Source organism: Diabrotica undecimpunctata, chromosome 1, assembly GCF_040954645.1.
Source record: "Diabrotica undecimpunctata isolate CICGRU chromosome 1, icDiaUnde3, whole genome shotgun sequence".
In the NCBI taxonomy this organism is placed as follows: domain Eukaryota; kingdom Metazoa; phylum Arthropoda; class Insecta; order Coleoptera; family Chrysomelidae; genus Diabrotica; species Diabrotica undecimpunctata.
In genome coordinates this window covers 180,908,926-180,931,701 of record NC_092803.1, presented here as the reverse complement: position 1 = coordinate 180,931,701, position 22,776 = coordinate 180,908,926, and the positions used below count along the sequence as shown (strand labels likewise).

Below are 22,776 nucleotides of genomic sequence, written 5' to 3'. Positions count from 1 at the left end.
CATTGGAAAGGGATTTCTGTGTCCATATTTCTTTTATAAGCTGTCCAGCTGGGAGATTATCTATTCCTGGTGATTTGTTTCTGGCTAGTTTTTTAACTGCGTTTTCAACTTCAAGAATCGTTGGTGGCAATAAGCAGACGTTGGAAAAACCAGTGGACGGATCCACCACTGCAAACGGATCTGAAAAGTTCGTCAGAATTGCTGTAACTTCTTTAGAAATGTATAGCTTGTAAATAAAAATAGAAGCTTGGAGTACTGAGTAAAATTTTGTTGGTGTTTAAGGGCGCTCTTGATATACATTTCATGATATTGAGCACTTCCAGCGATTACTTTTGATTATTATCATATTCTGATTAAAGCTAAGGTTAAAGAAAAAGAGAATTCTTTATATTGAGTATAACCAATAGTTATATTTAATAACCAATTCATATATTCTTTGAAATAATTATTAATTACCGACTTTTATTTCAGATGTAGAAGAGCTATCAGCAAGGCTGAGCCTTATGGCAGCTGCATCCAGCGAAAACGAACTTCTCAAGGAAGCTGGATTGAAACCATCAACTCCCGAAGAAGCTGGAACCTACCTCAATAACACATGTGTTTATTTAGAGCAACTACTTAGTGGTTAGTATCATTTTTATAAATTTTGAGATATATTATTAATGAAACGATCATCTATTAGTTACAAAAGTTTGATGTTTTCATTATTTCATCATTTCATTAATGATCCATTAAATAGATTGATCTATTACAGTACAATTAGTGAAATTTTAATTGACTTTGATTTGATTGAATTGATTTTAAAATCTGTGGGTAGAAAATTTCTGCAACATTAATTGATATATAATAAAATTTAGAATATATAATTATATAATTATACGGCTATTATTATATCATTAAAATTATAAAATGTATGCATATCACACAAGCTAAGTTTCTCAATTGTGTCATTTTTAAAATAACTCAAAAACATTTAAACCACTAATTAGTGCTATGTACCTAGCTTCTCCCTTATTTATTTAAATCTTGAGTGTATCCAATTAGTGGTCCATCAACGGCGTGTATGCACTCTCATCTTGACATACAAGAAAAAAGAAAAACACGTCGAGTAATACGAGTTACAAATCTTTCAGTGGAGTCTGTTTCCAGTTAAAACACTAGCGAAACAACAAATCTTGTTTCAAGTGTATAAAATCCAGACACAAGTAAACATGATAATTTGGTTTTGATTAGTTCCAATTGTCCGGTAATGCTGCTCTGCTAACTCAACGTGAGTGCTGGATACTTAATCGTGAAGTATTTATGGTAACGCCAAATTAATAACAAATATATTTTACTCAATAAAATAGCCGAAAATAGCCTAAGAATACACAAATTTATTGCAATACTCCTTTATTTATCTATTTTGTTTTTGTTTGACAAAATGTTTTTAATATTCTTGTATTTCCTATCATTTTTAATTGTATTCTTTATTATCTTCCTCTCCATAAAGAATTCTTCTTGTTTACTGGCATACCTCTATGAAATACTGTCATTCTATCTTTTGAGCAGTCAGCCAATAATTCCTCTACCGCTTTGTGATCTATCTCTTGCTATTTTGATCAGTTTGATCTCCTTCATTCTACGTTTAGTCCAGGTGCTATCTGTTTTATATTGGGTATACATATAGCATATTAACGCAGTAATTTGCGTAAATCGCTCCGAAACATTACTGCAAATGATAAAATTTCATATGCGTGAGTTGTAAAATGTTGGCTATATATATATCTCAAAAACTATTAGTTTTAGAATAATTTTGTATGGGACTAAAAAACAAAAAAAAAAACAGTTAAAACAGGTTTTTTGCGAGTTTATTTCGCATACAAAAAATCAAACATATGTAGTATCCTCTTGTTCCAAGAAAGAAAACTTTAATTATCACTCAAAAATTCATTAAAATAGATTCAATAGTTTTTGCAAAATAATTTTGCAATCTAAATTTGAAAAAAAAAATGAGTAATTTTCAATATTATGAAAGTCAAAAAGTAAAACTTCTAAATACTTTTATAACCCATTTTTAAAAATAAAAATCCGTCAATCAGAAGAGCCTAGGGATTTTTTTTAATTTTAAATTTTAGGCTTATGAACAGTTTGAATAACTTTATCAATTGTAGATCTATTTTAATTTTCAAAACGGATATTAAAAGTCCTTTGAAAGTTACTCCAAAAGAAAAGAAAATAAATTTTCGATTCTTTAGTTCAGGAGTTATGATGGCTCAAAGTTGACTCTGGTTTATAATCAAAGTATGAGGGTCTAAAATCTGTTTTGTAAATAAAAACCTTTACTATACAATGTACTAATTGGGTACAAATTTTCGTTAACTACAGACCACTACAAGTTGGTTAAAATGTTAATTAAAAGTAGTGCACCCGTCAAAAAATTGACGGGATAGCGGCCGTCGTGGCTTAATCGAAATTGATTTTACGCGTTTAAAATCGCATCGCGCTTTAAAACTTCAATTATCTCAAATATGTCTACTGCAATGCCAAGTCAAGGCAATATGTCTAGATATCGATTTTTATTCTGCGATCGCCTCTGCAGTATCTCAAGAAATTTTTTTTATAACGAGAATAATAAAAAACAAATTAATGCAGAACTCCGCACGAGGCTTGAGAGTGCAAGTCTTAGAAATAAAACAGCACTTTGAAGATGATGATATACTAATCGTCAATACAGCAATTATTGCGGCTGAAAATATTGATGTGTTTGTTCACGTCACTATGTTTCCTTGTTTCACACGGAGTTTGATTATTTACCAGCGGTACACGCCAAGTGCAAATCAAGTCATTTACAGTGTTGGTTATCTTTTGTCAAATTGCGGTTCAAATACAATATATACTTTTGGAAACTGAGCCAAAAAAAAAAAGAAGAAATATATTACTGTGAATCATTCAGCACAAGCAGTTTAAGGTCATTAGTTAGATATATGTATGCTTTTTTCGGATGCCATACCACAACAGCTTTCCATTATCAAGGAAAGCAAAAAATGATCTAATTATTTTCTGGTGATACTGATTTACAAAATGAAGCAAAAACTTTTAACGGTCCAAAATTTTCACGCGAGCAAATAAAAAATGCGGGTTTTAAAATAATATCTACATTGTATATGGGTAGAAGTTTAAAATTGAATTGAATACTCTCCGATATTTATGTTTTAAGAAAGGATGCCAGAAAAAGAACTTTTCATTTTTCAAATCTTCCACCTAGTTAATCTGCAGCAGAAGCACTATTATAGAATATATTAATAATTTCAACAGTGGCTGAGTAATAATTTAAACTCTACAGTGGGGTTGGGAGCTTGAAAAAACTGGTTTAGAACCTATCCGAGTTCCTACTTCAGGAGTTATTATGGCTCAAAGTTGACTGTGGTTTACAATCAAAGTATGAGTTTACAATTTATATTAGCTACAGAACAGTAAAAATTGATTAAAATGTCAATATTAATAGTACATTCTTTAAACAATTTTGATTTTAGGCCTTCAAAATCACGTCGCGCTTAAAAATTTCAATTATTCAATTATTGAATTGAGAGTATTCAATTCAATTTTAAAACTTCTACCCATATACAACGTAGATATTACTTTAAAGCCTGCATGTTTTATTTGCTCACGTGAAGCATTTGGATCGTTAAAAGTTTTTGCTTCATTTTGTAAATGAGTATCACCAGAAAATAATTTGATAACTTTTTTCTTTCCTTGATAATGAAAAGCTGTTGTGGTATCGCCTCTGAAAAAAGCGTGCATATATCCAACCAATGACATTAAACTACTTGTGCTGAATAATTCATAGTAATATATTTCCTCTTTTTTTTTATTCAACTATGTTTCCAAAAGTATATATTGTATTTGAACCGCAATTTGACAGAAGATAGCCAACACATCAATATCTTCAGCCGCGATAATTGCTGGTTTATCATCTGAAGACAACTTTATTGCTGTATTGACGATTAGTATATTATCTTCAAAGTGCTGTTTTGTTTCTAAGACCTGCACTCTCAAGCCTCGTGCGGAGTTATGCAATAATTTGTTTTTTATTATTCTCGTTATAAAAAAATTCTTGTGATACTGCAGAGACGATCGCAGAATAAAAATTCATATCTAGACATATTTGCCTGGCTTACCGCTCAGCTATTTTAGTACTCAGTTTCAATTATTCTGGACAGCCATCAAAAACAATACACCTAGATGAAGAATAACTCCGAAAATCATAACTATGTATTCGTTTATTCGTTTAAGTAAAGCTAGTTTTACGGTAAATAATTTTTGGTTATTTAAAGAACCTATAAAAGCGGAGATAATTGAAATTTTAAAGCGCAATGCGATTTTGAACGCATAAAATCAATTTTGATTCAGCCGCGACGGCCGATATCCCGTCAATTTTTTGACGGATGCAGTACTTTTAATTAGCCAACTTGTAGTGGTCTGTAGTAAACGTAAATTTGTACTTAATTAGTGCTTTGTATAGTAAAGATTTTTATTTAAAAATCAGATTTTAGAACCTTATACTTTTATTGTAAATAGCAGTCAACTTTGACGGATCATAACTCCGGAACTAATAAACCTATCATCTTATTTTTTCTTTCTTTTGAATCGTATTTCGAAGTGCTTCTAACATCCGTTTTGAAAATTAAAATAGACCAACAATTGATAAAGTTATTCAGATTTTTTTAAGACTACAATTTAAACAATTTTAAAACAAATCTCTAGCTTCTAATCGATGGATTTTAATTTTTCAAAATGGGTTTGAAATCTTGAATGCTCGTCTATATGTAAAAAAAAATTCAAGTATCTAGAAGTTTTAGTTTTTGACCTGTATAATTTTAAAAAATATTAATTCAAAAAAAAATTTGATTGCAAAATTATTTTGCAAAAACTATTGAACCCATTTTCATGAAATTTTCTGTGGTGATTAAACATATTAAAGAGTTTTCTTTATATATTGATTTTAATTTTTTTTTATATATTTCGTTAAATAAACAGCTAGCTAAGCCACATTTTACAACTCACGCATAATGAAATTACCATGTGTAGTGATATTTTGGAGCGATTTATGCAAAAAACTGCATTTATATTCGTATGCTTCCCATCCACAAATCGTTATTTTAAACAGATATCGCCTTGACTATTTTTTGGACTCTCATACGTACTTAAAAATAAAGATATAGCGAACCAAAGTGTTTAATTCCTGTATCCTACCTGTACTTACATATAGAGCTCAAACCTGGACATTCACTAAAATAAACATGGAGAACATCAGAAAAACTCAGAGAGCTATGGAACGACAGATGCTGGGTATCTTGCTCAAAGACCATAAAACCAATAAAGACATTCGTAATAGAACAACAGTAAAAGATGCTGTCGAACAGGCAGCTGAACTGAAATGAAAATGGGCTGGACATAACGAACGTGTTAAGGATGGCCGATGGAATAAAGAAATCGGGAATTGGCGGCCATATGAAGCCAAAAGATCACGAGGAAAACTGCAAAACTGTTTAGTATCCACTCGTTTATACCTTGTACGTTACATTTTCTTCTATCAGTCTCTGTGGTCTTTTCTATTATCACGCTCTGCTATGGAATGAGTGATGCAATATCACTCAGTATATTTCCTAACTGATCAGGAAAATATATTACAATTTTAAATATTTTGACTTGTGTACTACCTTTGCGACTATCAACGGAACCTTGTCGACAAGGACCTGTTATGCACTTTGTCGACAAGAACTCGTTATTGTAGGAATTTAAAATATAATCTACTGTTCAATCGTGTATCTTCAGTTCTTCTAATCTCGACGATATATATTCAGAATATTATTGAACATGAGCCTTTTCCTTTTAGGCAACAGGTTGGAATATTCATATTCTTTCGTCATTTCTTTCTTCATTTTGTTGTATTTCTTTACTAGTTTCATCTCATTTGTCACCTGAACTACTCATAGTTCTTAAACTTTCCGATTTGGTTGAATTCATGTCCTTTTGAGCGTATTTTTCCTTTATTCTTCTTATGTTTGTGTGTTATTAAATAGTTTAACATTTTTTCAGTATGTGGTTGTACCTACCTCACTTCTATCAAAAAAAAGTTTTCAAGAATTAAATAGTCCTACCTACACGCCCGATTTATCTTCTAGTATTTTATTTAATGTTTTCCACGAAGTGAATGTATTGTAAAATTAGACTTACGATTGAAAATATACTGCCTATTTTAATGAATTACATATCTATTACAAGACTAAAAATAGGTTTGTTATGCAGTTCGCGTTACCCTCACAACGAACGCAAATACCATCTAGACACCTTCCGTTAAAATTAAACGTTCAGGAACAAACAATGATTTGTTTCGTTTTGTGCTGCTGTCATTTAGGAATAGATTAAAAGTCACTTGTCGCACCTGCACCTGCAACAAACAAACAAAATGAAAATGGATATTTTCCGCTTTGTATTCTGTAATCTTTTGTTGCTGTTTGCGTACAAACGATGGCTTTAAATTAAAAAAATACAGAGATATGTAAGCAGTGGTATTATACGCAGGGATGGCAAAAGCGAAGTATTTCAGAGATTCGGTTCAGCGGATTCAAATTACTGCATCCAGAACAGTGATCCATTCAACGGATCAGCCGATCGCGAGATTTAAAAATAATACAGTCAATCATTGTCTTAGTCACCAAACGTGAGCTTAAAAATCGTAAGAAGGAATACGTTTTTGTGCGACTTAATCAAAACTACAAAGACATTTTTTAAAAGTTGATTGAAAAATAAAATAATTTTTTTGTTGGAAAAGCATTAAGAAGCTAAATTGTATTGCTATTTTGCCGAGAGTTTCAATAGAAATCCTCTCAAAATACTGGAAAAACAGGAAAACAATTCCATTATTTTTATAGAGCCGGGTAACTGACTTTACTTTACTAACTTTAAATCAGACTTATCCATCTCTAGGTGTACAAATCAAAATAAAAATATGAGGCCATTGTGACGCGTATTAGTTTGTCAGTGGAAGCAAATAGGAAAAACAGGAAACGTAATTTGCGCTTTTCCTGTGGCACGTGACAGGCTGATTATTTCCTGCTACGCAGAGCTGGCTGATTTTCTTATTTTCTTTGCATCTGTCATTCCAACAATGTGTTTAAAGGCAGAATATTATGTTTAAACTGTAATACAGGACAGCCGTATTACATTTTTTTTCTAGGCCATTCTCTGCATATAACAAACTAAAAAGATTTATACAATATAAAAATGACATGAATACATATATATATATATATATATATATATATATATATATATACTATATATATATATATACATATATATATATAAATATATATATATATATATATATATATATAAATATATATATATATATATATATATATATATATATATATATATGTGTGTTCCGAAAGATTTCCGCGGTTAGTACAATTAGACCTAAAACTAAGAATAATACTATTACAAGAATACAAGTATTAATATTAAACTCAACAGGCTTCCGAGTTGAACCGCGTCGATTATCACTGCGCCGAGCTTTCGACATCCCCTCTGATGCCTTCTTCGGGGTTTGCGAGGTCTCAGTCTTCCTAATCCCTTGACACTACTACACTGATCACCAATCAATGCACTGCATTAAAGACCAGACACCTCTTCTAACTCAGAGTCATCTCATTCATCAACTGTCTTGTCTCGAAGTTGATGGGCAGTATATAGGACAAACATCGCAGTGGTTAAAACAAAGAATAACGCAGCATAAAAGTGATTGCAAAACAGATAAATATTGTTGTGCTGTAACACACCATACTAACACAACAATCACAAACTTAATTTATCAGATGTCAAGATCTTGGATATATAAAATCGCTATAAATAAGACTATTTCTCGAAATGTGCCACATAAACAAAAAGTCAATCAATTTGACACAGACACTTGCAAGTTAAGCGACATGTACTGTAATATTTTAAAATTCTGATAAACTGAAAAACTCGTTGGGCTTAATAACATATCTGAAAAAGGCCTAAATCAGTGCCGCTTAGCTATTTCGTAGAATACCATGTAATAATCATCTGATGTAATAATTTGTTTCTTAAAATAAAATACAGCGTTTTGTAAGTTAGAATATGGATAGAACTGATGAAATAAATGCAGTTTCAATTCAAGCCGCAGACTGCAGTCCCGACATTTCATCACGATTCCGTCTGGTTATATAACATATACGACTTGGCAGAAATCATTAACATTGCATGGTCATGACTGAAAACAGAATTAGAAAAGAGCAAAGATAAGATGAAAATTAACATCATCAGATGGGAATTTTCTGTATTACCTATCGTATTCTTTATTTCTTCATTATATTTTATTCTTTGCATCCTTTATTTTTGAAGTGAAGCTTCTATACTGGTGTTGTATTACTTTTTCTCTATAGTAAAATGATGAGGCAAGCGCCACGAGAAGGCGTCATAGAACTAGCGCAACGAGAAGGTCTCACTGTCATTTCAGACGGAAGTCATTTCTAGTCATCATATATTTATTTTAAGCAGGTTTAAATTAAAAACTGTAACTGTATGAAAAATAACTAACAAAATAAGACATTAAATGAGAAGTAAAAAATTAAAAGAATATCAGCCAATAAAAGATTCGATTCGTAAGGATTGTAAAAATTTAAAAGTCATAAATGTCATTTAATTTATAACAATATTAACTCATCTGTTTAAATTTCTATGGCACTTCTCGTTTTAAAATAATTTCGTATAAATATAATTATTATTTTTAAACATCTTATTTACTTTTTATAATAATTAAATTTACTATCAAATGATATTTATATTTTATTATTAATTTATATTTCGTCTGAATTGTGACAGGTCTGTCAGAAGTAAGCAACGTATGCTTTGTTGATACGTTTCGATGATACTATAACAAACAAGGTATGCTCACTTGCCGTTTTAATTTTAATCGACTTTGCGCATGACGTCATAGCGAGACAAACCCAGGGGACTTGTGTGGATCTTATTTTAATGATGCATCATATGGCAACGTTGTTCCATTACTGTAATGAACAACTTCGAAACTTAAACCAAAGAATATAGACGCTTCTATATTCTTTGCTTAAACTGTTAACGGTACGTATACCGTGATGCCATATCTTGCACTAAGAAGTCATAACTAGTTACTTTCTGTGAAAACGTGGTTTGAAAATTAATAAGTAATTTGTAAAATTAATTAAAGAAATATATGAATCTTCGATTTGATTGTGTGTATTACAAACAAAATAGATATTGGTACAAAACATAAATTAACGTATGGTCCTAAAGTTTTGGGAAAAATTTCACCTGGTCTGATTGAGAAGCAAAATGCATTTAACAAAGAAGGCCATGGAATTGAAATGTCATCAGTTATTGACATTTAATAAACAAAGCAGAATATTTTGGTTTGTGCTCTGCAAAATGTCTTATAAAATTGATATTCGTCGAGGTGTTTATAATATGGTTGGGCGAATGTCGAAACGAGATATTGTTAATATTTATCGAGATCAAAACATAAGCAAATCGACAATTTATCGCACAATCAGAGAATGTGAAGAAGCGATACCATGTGTTAACTTGCGTAAAAGTGGCCGACCGCGGATTTTGAACCATATAAGAGAGGCAAGACGGATTGAAGCAGCTAAGAACAAAATTGGGGTCTCACAGCGAAAACTGGCCAGAAGATTTCATGTTGGAAAGACTACAGTATACAGGACCCTATCGAGTAACAATATTATCTACCGGAAAAGAAGGAAAGCTCCAAAATACACAGAGGATCAATTAGAGAGAATTCCGAGATGTTGCCGCGCGTTAAGGCGAGTGCATTTCGTCAACAAGTTGATCGTGATGGACGATGAAAAATATTTTACTTTGTCCAACTCTGAGATGAAGGGTAACGATGGGTTTTTACACGAACGATTACGAAAATGTCCTGATGAAATAAAATTCAAAAGTAAGAAAAAATTTGAGGACAAAATTTTGGTATGGTGTGCAATTTCTGAGGCTGGCTTTATCTCACAGCCCTACATTGGTGTTGTTCGAGGCGAAGCCTTAAATGCAAATATTTATATTCAAAGATGTCTCTCTAAATTGCTTCAGTTTGTGAACACACATCATGCAAATGATCAAAGAGTCTTTTGGCCAGATCTTGCTTCATGTCATTACGCGAGGATCACAAGGGACTGGTACGAAACATTACCTTTGTACCGAAAGCAGACGGCATTGGTAGAGTTCTGGGCAATATTAAGTCGGAAAGTCTATAATAACGGATGGGAAGCACAAAATTAGGAACAGTTAAGACGCCGCATATATACAAAAATTAGAGAAATTGACACCGAGGTCGTCCAAAGGATGATGCAACGTGTCAGGGGAATTATTAGGCAAATCGAAAATAATGGTCCCTTGTCTGTCATTTGAATTTTGATTTATAATAAGGATAGTTAAGTTAAATTGTTGAATAATTTAATAAAAATATAAGATTATTGTGGTCAGAGTTATATGTTTTTGAAATTTTTCCCAAAATGTTAAATATAAAAGACCGGTAAAATGTAAAGAATTTGAAACATAAGGAAAAGCAGGTCATACTTTAGACTTTATGAATATCATTTAGACATTTATTTTACAATCTTCGTGATTTTTCTCTTGCCGATATTGTAATTATCTTTAATATTTTTATTTAGAATTAGTATTTTAAAATACATTTTACATATAAAAAAAGTAATTTTAAATTTTCGCTAACATTTACATATTTTGCAGTTTCTATAAGGTTTTTTAAATAATTTTTAATTATTTTTAATGTGTTGCCATTATAACTACGAAAAATATGTTCCAGTTCACTACATTTAGTTACAAATTCCAGTGTTGGTTTGACTAAATCACCCTCAGAAATGTGGTTTATCCAAGTAAACGATTTATCGTTAGCGTCCGTAATATAGCTATCCAAGTATTTCGTTTTTTGTAACTTAAATGCAATGAAACCGGCTAAATTTTCCAATCCATCCCATTCCAGATCTTTTATATTCGAATTAATAAAATCTTGATGAATGTCAATTAAATCTTCAGGGTTAATTTCTGTATCACCACTAGGAAGGTTTAGCGAGAAAAAGATCTCTTCAGTGACAATTTCATAATTAATTATACTATTAGTAGTAATATTCCACTGTTTGTCAGGCAACATAGGGAGGCAATGTCAGGCATAGTTTTTCTTTTAAACAATAATCAGATTCTGTAAAATGTTTTGATCATATTCTCGCGGTTTCTACATTAAATTTGTCTCGCTGAAAACACTGAAGACCCATACTTTACGCATTTGTTTGTCTCTAGGAAACATAAAAAAACGACACTTCGAAAAAGTTTTACTTTTTTTATTATAATTGTTTAAACAACCCACCACTGCACAATACATTATGGCAACTAAATAATTAGTCTTCTTTATAAAGTAGCTACAGGTAGTCGATAAGAAGTTGCGTACGATAAATAAATTAGGTGATATTATCACAGTAAACTGAATGTTTTCACCACAAAATTTATATAACAATATAATATACAAAGTCTTTACTACATCAATAAATAAATAAAAATCTCATTCACTACGTTTTTAAGCACACAGGATAGCAACAGATAGAGCATTTAACTTGGCATCATTAAAGTTGTCTCAGGCTTACGTCACAGGTGTGCGAGAGAGATGCAAGAACATGCGCGTTGACTTATCTTGTTAGTTATTGTATCGTTAGCATGTGGCGTTAGGAGTAAACATAATAATTTATTGAACTATTTTAATATAATATAATTTGTTTAAAATGTAAACAATAAATAAATAATAAAATTACTTTATTCAATTTTAAAATTACAGAAAACATAGATTTATGACATGAGGCTTCGCGCTAGTCTACTGTACCATAATTTTTTAATCACCTCTTTTTCTTTATGCGTCGTTCATTGTTCAATATATAACTGTCACAAATCTGTATATCCTTCCCCTATTTCTATAACATTTCCTTGTATTTTCTCTGGTTATATTCTTATTATATTTATTTTTTCTGTCTTTGGAGTAATTGGTTTTTAAATCCTCACTGTTATATATTTCTCTAAAAGCTCACCCAAAATAATAATAATATAATTTATTCCGATAGAAAGCCTCAAACTTTCTCATTTAAAAGTTTAAGCCAAATCCTGCTAATACCTTCCATTCAATACGTCTTTCCAGAGGAACATTTAATTATTTTTTGCTACACTTGGCATTAGTGTTAGAATTGGGGTATGGAAATTCTATATAATTTATTTAATTGTACAGGCATTAAGGGTTTATTCGGTAATTTAAGGGATTCGTTTTCGCCAGCACGTGTCTGGGGTGTGTAAAAGAGGAGAGAATGTTTGAATCTCGCAAAGGCATGAAAATAAATTGGGATTTTTAACAATTGCTTAAAAGAAATAATGATCGTTTGTCGATTTTTAGAGTATATCACTAGATTTTTGTATTTATCTAACAAAAATTACGTTTCTTAATATTCTCTAGTTACTAAAGTGCATCAATGTAAATGGAAGGTATCTCAATCATCTTCGATATGCAGACTATATAATTTTATGGATTATATAAAAACAAGCTTAGAAATGATGGTTGAATATTTAGAAAACTGAGTCTAAAAACAGACCTGGGAATATGTATTTATGACAATTTAAATAGTTTAACAAAAGCTTGCATGTCTAAGTCTATGTTCTCAGCATCTTTGAAGACGCAAATGTTGCATTTAAACTTATAGATCAAAACCTTTGCTGAACATAGATCTGTCACCAATAAACATTCTATTTCCTACGATTTTCTTATCCAGTTAGTGATATTTTCCAAATTCTGGCTTATAACATGGGTCTCGTCATCATCATCATCATTATTTTTCTTTATATATTTCTGTTATACCAATATAATATTATCTTCTGAATTATTTCTTATATAAGCTTTTTCCTCCTACCCCTTCCAGGAACTTCCAACTTAGTGATTTCTCATATTGGACGATTATTGTCTTGTCTCCCTCATTTTGGTATCAATTAGTGCTCCATCTAAACGACGACATGGGTTCCCCTAATAAATTCCGTCTGATTTTTACCATTTTTGCAACTCCTCTTATCCATCTTTCTTTTTAGCTGTCCAATATTCCGTTCCGTATCTAGTTTTACATCTATATCAATCTCAGAGTCTTCGCTGGTATTCCATCTACCCCTGTGTTTTTTTTTTGTTTATTAGTTGGTTGAGAGCATTCTCTACTTCTGCTTATCAGATTATTGGTTCTGCCTCGTTGACTGCGTGTTTCTTGTGTTATGAGATTGATGCATATGTAGACGTAGTATTTTTTATAGGTTTCTGCAATGCTCTCTATGTTAGTTTTTACTTGATCTTGGATAGCCTGACATTGTGGCTGGAACTCTTAGCCAAATAGGTATTTAACTTTTTTAAATAGTTCATGACTTTCGTGGCTTTGATTCGTTTCATTCATTTCATGGACTTTCCATGCCATCTATCCCTGGGTTTTTTTTGTTTCTTAGTTGGTCGAGAGCCTTCTCTACTTCTGCTTATCAGATTAACGGTTCTGCCTCGTTGACTGCGTGTTTCTTGTGTTATGATACTAATGCATATGTAGACGTAGTATTTTTTATAGGTTTCTACAATGCTCTCTGTTAGTTTTTACTTGGTCTTGGATAGCCTGACATTGTGGCTGGAACTCTTGGCCAAATAGGTATTTAACTTTTTTAAATAGTTCATGACTTTGGTGGCTTTAAGTCATTTCATTCATTTTATGGACTTTCGTCCATTGTTCTTATCTCTGATGGACATACATTGTATTTTCCTGCTTAGCTCCGGTATTTCCGGAGTGTTTTTTCCTGTTTTTGTTCTGTTTGATTGTATGCAGCTTAAACTATTTTTCCACTGAATGTATCCAGGTTGTTATTCCAATCCATGTTTTATGTGTTTTTTGTACATAGTAAATTTTTAGCTTTGTTCGCGGAGAGAATCACTGACTAGTTTTCGACCAGTTTCAAACCAGTTAGGGATTATTGGTTTCCATTTTCGTACATTTCTTACTGTTTCTAACCTCAAAACAGACCAAAGTTTCTAACCTTAACCAGAAAGGTAACATGTTTGAAAACAAATGGAAAGCTGGTCTCTCAGATGGTGGTATAATTATAAACCCTATATTTTTGTTATTAATACTTAACAAAAAATAACCTTATTCAACGTTCTCAATGTGGTATTATAAATAACATATTCATTGGTAAAATGTCTTTAATTTATTAAAAAAACACAGCAAGTAACTGTATTGGGTAAAAAAATTTGAAACATTTTAAAAGATTGTCAAAAACTGTATAAAAAATAAAAATTAAAGTTTTTATGAATAACTGTTGAATAAAAATTTCAACTACATTTTCCTTATGTTCATGTTTTCTCGTTTAGTATAAGAATTTTTGTTATTGTTATGTTTATTTGTACGAGACGAAGACAAAACAAAAAACCTGACAATTTAGTTTGTATAGCGCTTTTACTGACTAAAAATGCGCAATCTAATCTACAAACCCAATTCACTTGTTTCTAACTGATCATGAACCATTTAGAAAAACTCCGCGAACGTCAAACTTTTTGTCAGTCTTGAATTTTTAACACCGCGAACGCCGAAAACGCAACTGCGCATGCGAATCTGTCAGAAACCAGTCATGGACTGTCTCCGTGAATAAAGCTTTATACCAGCATCTTCTTTTAAAAAACTTCCCACGAAAACCCAAAAAACCAAAATTTAAAGTCGTTTTCTATCTATTCAATGAGATAATAAAAAATACTCATACTTATTTAAAATAATAAATACCTTTTTCACAACTTTTCAAAGGCAAATATTCTAAAAAGCACAACAAATGGCGGCTTTCTTTTGTAATGTGATACTGCTGTTCAAAATGTATTAACAATAGATAAAAGAGCTTATTTATAAGGTGTTTTAAAACCATAAAATCCTTTCTAAATAATCAGCTTGACTGTTTTGTTATTTTGACAGCTCTATTTGTTCGCACTTTTACGCTAATAAAAAGAATTGTTATAAAACACTTAGAAGTACATAAACGGGATGATCACTCCTTAATTTATTCACTGGTGACAGATAGGCAAATTTAAATTTATAATTGTCTAGTTACAATCCAGTAAAATTTAAAGAATAAATAATTAGAAAAAGAATACTTATAATTTTATGGTATTTCTATATCTTACCATAATTTGAAATATTTTAAAAGTTCTTATCTAAAATGTGTTACTTCGTGTGAAAATTTATTGAAAGGTCTTAAAAACTTTTTTTGCATCTTCGAGTTTTCTGTTCGATTTTGTTTCGACTTTAGTGACAGGACTAACAAAGTCGCAATATTTGTACAACATATAATAAAAATAGAAAGGAATTTAGTAAAATCATAAGCAAATTAGGCGGCCATGTTATCTAAAACTACAATACATTGTATTTCTCTATTTTTAATAATTCTGCTTTAAGCAGATTGTACCAGTCCATTAATCTTGACTTTTTGTCCAAAAATGAGGTCCAGTTTTCGGTAAAGTAGTTGAAATAATCTGATTACAAAAAGCAAAATCGAAGGAAAAAGGGATCCTGGTAGAGGACAAAAATATCCTGGCTGAAGAACATGCGCGACTGGACAGGGTTAAACACCGACGCTTTTAATAAAAGCAGAAGATATAGACTAATATGCAGTGGTAACAAATTACTCGGTTAAATGTATAATTCACAAATAAACTAAATGCATTTTTATGATCTATGCCACGAGATACCCTAAATTAAAAAAGAAACATCAATTTTCGTTGATTAAAACCGGGGATATTGCGACTTTTATAAATTTGAATTTATGAGTTCAGTTTTGGAATAGTAAAATCGCTTCGTTTTTAAACTATTTATTTTTTGTGCATCATGGACGGTTCATTTTAAAAAGAATCTTTTTTAAATTTTTTTGTCTTAACTCGAACACTTAATCTTCCAAATAGTTTTTTTTAAATTGCCTATTGTTTATAAACAAAGCCCCGGTGAATTAAAAAAAAGGTGTAACTTGGGTTTTAAAGGTCATAGGACATTGTACAACCATACGGCCAACGTAATGGTGCAAGTTTGCCATACGCGTATGATCATCCTGTATTAAACAACGGTTTAATAAAGGTTCTCCCAAATAATGCTGTAATGTTGAAGGTTATTGAAAAGTTCAGAAATACGGGTAATGTATTGAGCCAACGAAAAGAAAACTCGGGACATCTCAGGACAGTTAACAACATCATTAACCATGAATTTGTTTTTTAGCTAATCTTAGACAATCCGAATTATGGCAAGCTCTGCTGAACAACTCCAATTACTGATAAACAAAACAAACAGGTTCTGTGAAAACTATGGACTAAAAATGAATATAAAAAAGACCAAATACATGATAATAACAAAGAAAACAAATATACCAACAAACATACATTTGGGAAATATACCGATAGAAATGGTTGATAAATACAAATACTTAGGAACCTGGATTTCAGACAATAATGATCAAACAACCGAAATAAGAGCAAGGATAGAAATAGCAAGAAATGCGTTTGTAAAAATAAAAACAATTCTCTGCAACAAAGACCTTAGATTAGAACTGAGAGTAAGAGCACTGAGATGCTACGTGTTTTCGATGCTGCAATATGGGCTTGAAAGCTGGACATTAAAGCAAGAACACATAAATAAGTTGCAGTTCTTTGAAATGTGGTGTTACAGGAGGATGCTTAGAATAGCATGGACACAGAAGAAAACTAACACGGAAGTATTGCGAGAAATGGGACACGTAATGAGGGGACAGCGATATGAACTGCTAAGGCTGATAATACAGGGAAAGATAATAGGTGGAAGGAGTATAGGAAGAAGGAGAGTGTCATGGTTGAAGAATTTAAGGGACTGGTTTAAATGCAGTTCTATAGAACTCTTCAGAGCAGCAGTAGATAGAGTAAAGATAGTGATGATGATATCCAACCTCCGATCGGGAGATGGCACTTAAAGAAGAAGAAGACAATCCGAAACAAGCTAGGCAAGGGATACGTTGCATCTTGGCTTAAAAAGTACTTCCTTTGCAACTAATCCTGAAGGGGCTGGGTGCATTTTCTTATGTGGTTCAGGTACATCAACAATTACATCCTCTGGATTATCGCAGTAGAGTGGAATATTGCGCCATAATTCTTGCGGTACAGTATTAAAATCCTGACTTGTTTAAAAATGTATAATTTTCAAACGAAGTAAGTTTTCATTTCTCAGGCTATGTAAATCGTTGCACGAATCGATTTTTATGCTTTGCCAGACCAGATAGTGCAAAAGTGAGAGGTACATACAAATTTTAACACGCTTTATCCCTTATCTACCTAATTTTGCATTTCGAGACAAACTTTTCCAGCAGGACGAGGCAACTTGCCATACTGCTGTCGCAAGTCGTCAATTTCTTCAAGGACATATCCTTCCATTATCCTTCACATTCTCCACACCTCACATCTTCAGATGCATACATTTGGGGCATGGCTAAAACTGCCGTTTTTAACCTGTCACCACAAACCATCGATGAATTAAAGGATGCCGTTAGAGCCGTCTTTGTGGACTGAAACAACCATTATTCCACAAGATGACGACAAACTTGGAATATCGGTATGCAGTCTGTCTTGAGCGAGGAAGAGCACATTTAGAACATGCAATAAGGTGACACTAAAATAATTACAAGTTCGGTACTGTTTATTTTGGGCTGTATTGTATTTAGTGTTTTATTGATTGGATAAAAATGTTTTAATATCCCTTTTTTCCGTAGACATTTTGAATTCAAAATTCACAACATTCTAAAACTACTACCTACAGTTTTACAACAACCAAGATTTTTATATCCATATGGATAAAAAGCAAGTAAATTTGTAAAGCAGCATAATCCTGATTTAAGAATTTAAAAAGCAGGAAACCAGTAAACAAACAACAAACAAACAACTTAAAATATATAAGCCAATACCGAAGATAATCTTTTTTAAAATTCCTAATCACCTACACAACAGGAAATCCATGCCTCACGGTGTTAACTCAAAATAACTCATCCCAACTTTATGTAAGACGCTAGATATATTTTGAAACTTCCTGTCAAATACGCCGGCTAGACCCGGAATTACATCAGATCTCATAATTATTTTTCCTTCGAAAAAATCCGTTTAATCTAGTCTAACCGCATCCAAATTTATTCTGGAAATGTGCTGGAACTTCATATATCATCGGGAAGAGTTTTCTTTTATAGGCCGGTGATTCGACAAGTTGTTCTTTTTTAAGACACGCCAGATTTTTTTTTGTTTCCTCGACAAAACTTCGACTATATCCTATTGTAAGTGAGAAAATAAAAAATGTAAGAATGCAGATTATGGAAGTGTTAAAAATAAATTTAATTTAGTGAACACAGATGATTTTTCATGTGTCTATCATTATTGTTATTATACATAGTAAATTTTAAGTATGAAATGCCTCAATTATCTCGGAAACGGCTTATACGATTTTTATAGATTTTGGTGTGTCCTGTGATGCCGCCGATATTATGTTGGTATTTACATCGTTGTCAGATCTTCCGTTTTTTCTGTAAATCTAATCAAGTTTCTTATCTCAAATGGACGACCCTATATATTTTTTGCCTTTTGAAGTCCGTAAGAAATACTGATTAATTTTTGAGGTAATGTTCCCTATACTTAAATGTCATAATTTCGGAGTTATTGCTGCATTTACATTATCTTCGCCGAAGTTAAAATAATATATTTAGATGGCTATGACTTTTCCAATAACAACTTTGACGTTTCAATAAGTTAGTATTGTTGGTGCTTATTTAAAGGTACAATGGATCGTATATCTGAAAAAGAACGAATTGAGATTTTAATGTTAGTATATATGGTAATATGCGTAGAAGTCAACATGAATCCTAACCGAAAGCCCATTTCAAGACCTATCCCATCTACTGTCAGTAAATTAGTAAAAAAGTTTAACAAAACTGATTCAGTAAAACCGGTTCATTATCATCATTGGCTTCACAACCCATGGTGGGTCTTGGCCTGCTCAAGGATAAGTCTCCATTCTCTCCTATTCTTCGCCTTAACTTTCCAGTTTCGTACTTCCAACATTCTCAAGTCTTCCTCCACCTGATCCTTAAATCGTGGTCTGGATCTGCCTCTCCTTCTCACTCCATCTATTCTTTGATGGAACTAATAATATCAGGTTTAAAACCGGTTCAGGGAGCACAGAAACTACATCAACTGAAAACAAATATTTAGATGTTTGTGTGGATTCTAGACAAATATCCATACCAGGGAAATGAGTTCAAGTATCGAAATCATTAACTGAATAGAAACAAAAATAAGGCTCCTTAAATGTTACTTGTACTCAGTGCTTCTATACGGAGTAAAAACGTGGACATTGAAGGCGGAAACTCTATCAAAACTTCAGGCTTTTGAGCTATGATTATACAGAAGGATCCAGAAGTTACCATGGACAAAGTCACCAATGAAGAAGTACTGCGGAGGATGAACACAACCGCGGATTTGGTCAACATTGTGAAGAGCCGTAAGCTTTAGTACTTGGGGCATATAATGGACATATAATGAGAAATCAAGGCAGATACGAGCTACTTCAATGCATTTTGCAAGGTAAAATTGAAGGAAAAAGGGCCCCAGAACGAAGAAGAATATCCTGGCTTAACCTGAGAGATTGGTATAGAAAGACCTCAACACAGCTATTCCGTATAGCAACTAACAAAGTCATCATAGCCAGAATGATCGCCAACGTTCGGAACGGACAGGCACCCTAAGAAGAAGAAGATATTTCGATAGACATGAAGAGTTTGCAGACATAACGATGGAAAAATGTTACTATCCAAATTTTTTAAGTATCTAATGTTATGTTTTGCGGTGAGGCCACTTTTTTAATTAACAAAAACGTAAATAGGCGTAATTATAGATACTGTTCACGTAACAATCCTCGTTGGATGCGTGAATACCACACACAGTATCTAGAAAAACTTAATAAAGTTAGGCGATCAAATAATTGATCCATTTTTCACTGGGGGGAACTTATATGGTCCGGCGTATTTAGATTTATTGGAAAATAGTACTATATCTGAGTTGGCTCGGTTATTTCCAAATTTAAGTAAGTATTTTCACTAAAAGTCAATGTAGAAATTTAATTATTTGAAACAAATCCCAAACGACAATATTTGGCTGCAACAAGATAGTGCTCCACCTCACAATTCGCGGTGAGGCAATGTGGCAATACCTAAATAATATATTTCCCAGAAAATGAATTGGAAAGCGTTTTATCGAATGACCCGCACGACCACCCAACATGAATCCTTTAGACTATTTCCGGGGGGGGTCACTTAAAAAACATCATGTATAAAACAAAGCCTGCCAATATTTTGGAATTAAAAGATAAGATTACCACAAAGATAAGAAGAATTGAGCCGTTAGGGATGTTCTAAAATGTATTGCAAAGTTTTAAAAATCGCATGGCTTGTGTATTGAAGTAAAGGGACATTTTGAGTATCTGCCTTTCCTGGTTTCCTAAAATTCCTCATTTATACAACATTATATATACATTATACAAATTTTATTTAGAATCTTAAGCAGAATCTAAAAATGCAATAATATACAGGGTGCCCCATTTAAAATAACAAAGTTGCTGTTCATTTCCGGTATTAACCGGAAATTAACAGCAACTGTTTCGTTTAACCACCACCAGGTTTCTTTTCTATCAAGCTTCTTTCCTCGTAAGGGTTTTCCAAGTATTTCAATCGCACTCCATTTGAAGCATTTCTAGCATTTCTTTTATTGCTTCATATTCTCTTTTTCTTTAAAATCACATCCTATTATATACTTTTTCTGACGGAATATATTTAAGTATGTCTATTAAATGATCAAAACTTTACTTTCATTCTTACCCAATCTTACTTAAGGAGCATATACATGTATAACATTTAATACTTTTTTATCAAGTTCAATGTTCATCAATGATTCTATCACTTGTTCTTATTACCTTTACTGTATTCTCTATCAGCAACTTTCCTAGTGGTATTTTTCTTACGTACTGCAATGTGTCTCCTTCGCGTAGTTCTGTTGTCCTTATCCTGATTTTTTCTAACATATAATAGTGTTTACCCTTGAAATAGTCCTAACCCGAACTAATCCTAACAGAAGCTGTGCTTTCTTAGGTGCAATTTTTGTTATGTTGGAGAAGGTATTTTCCTTATTATGGCTTGGATGCATTATCTGTCATTTTATCCCTGAATGTCGTTTCTATCAGCTAATACACTACTAATACAATCAAAGTACATATTTTAACCAGCATCCGCTTAAAATTTTCTGTGCAAACCAGGATCTCTACTGGCTCTAGTGCTAGAAATGCTCTTTCAATAAATTTAAATACACCATTGACTCTTGCATTCTTCTTTTAACAATAAATAGTTATAACATAAAAGTTTAAACAAACAAAAACCTGAATTTTTTTTAGTTTTAATACATTGTGCTGTGCTATAAATAAATACGAAAAGTTAACACGAAAAAAAGATACATCTCAAATGCATAGACTGGCCTATACGACTCGTTGATTTACGTGAGAACTGCATTTTTAGACGATGATGTTGAAGAACTTATTTTTGAAGTGTCGCCTGTTTAATTTTAGTGTCGCCATGGCGAAAATAAAATCATTGGTTCCATTTATTTTCAGTTCGATTCAGTCGTCTCAAAAGCATTAAAATCACTTGCGTTTAATTATCCCTATTTTATGGAAAACCGCTTTAGAATGTTTTTATTATGTGTTTAGGAATTTGTGACGTTGTGTTTATACAGTTTATGTATTATTTCAACAATCTCATATTACATGTTTTCGTTTATAAGTAAATAAATATTGTATTTATCTTCTTTGATACTTTAGTTTACATGATTGTGGCAATGATGTATTTGGTAATTTCTCTTTGTGTTCTCTTTTTTTGTCGCTTGGCTGAAACTAACGTTCGTTTTACTTCTTCTTCTTCGTCGTAAAACTTCGTTTTACTTCTTTAGATGTGTCATTATCGCTGGTTATTAGGGAACCCTGGTAGGTGAACTTGTTTACTACCCCACATTGTAGTGGTCTATGCTGATTTTTTTTTGTTTGACTTTAGCTCTATCTGTGATATTCGGGATCGATGCCAACACTTTGGTTTTTTCCTCGACGTAAGATGCCTCAACTCAGATGTAGATAGCGGCCATAGCGTAGTATTATGTAAAATAAGAATCATCCTGAAATACTTCTCACTCAAGAGAGCGGCGCCAACACAAACAAAAATCAAAGTCGAAGGACTTAATACGTAATCCACGGAATACTTATACAGGAAAAAATACCAGAGAATATCGCTGGAAATGAAATATTAGAAAACGATAACATCGAGGAAAGCTGGGAAAAACTCAAAAATAACATAATCACCTGGAGAGAGGAAAGTAACGAACACTATCATTATCAAAAAAGAAAACACCATGGTTTAGAGAGGACGTGAAGACAAAATGTGAAAAAAAGAAGAAAGCCTTTTTAGAATAGAGAACACAATTAACACAACAGGCCTATAACCACTATAAACGAATCAGAAATGAAACGAATTCTTTAGTTAGACAAATAAAAAAGGAAAAAATTTATTAAAATCCTT

General features: G+C 32.2%; 1 protein-coding gene across 1 annotated transcript in view; it reads left to right on the top strand.

Annotated features, from left to right (window-relative positions):
* Positions 1-22,776, top strand: part of wgn (Tumor necrosis factor receptor superfamily member wengen) — a 228,856-nt gene that overhangs the window by 198,959 nt on the left and 7,121 nt on the right. The window contains exon 3 of the mRNA XM_072520684.1: positions 472-624. Coding sequence (XP_072376785.1) covers positions 472-624 — 153 coding nt within the window. The remainder of the gene's footprint in view (positions 1-471; positions 625-22,776) is intronic.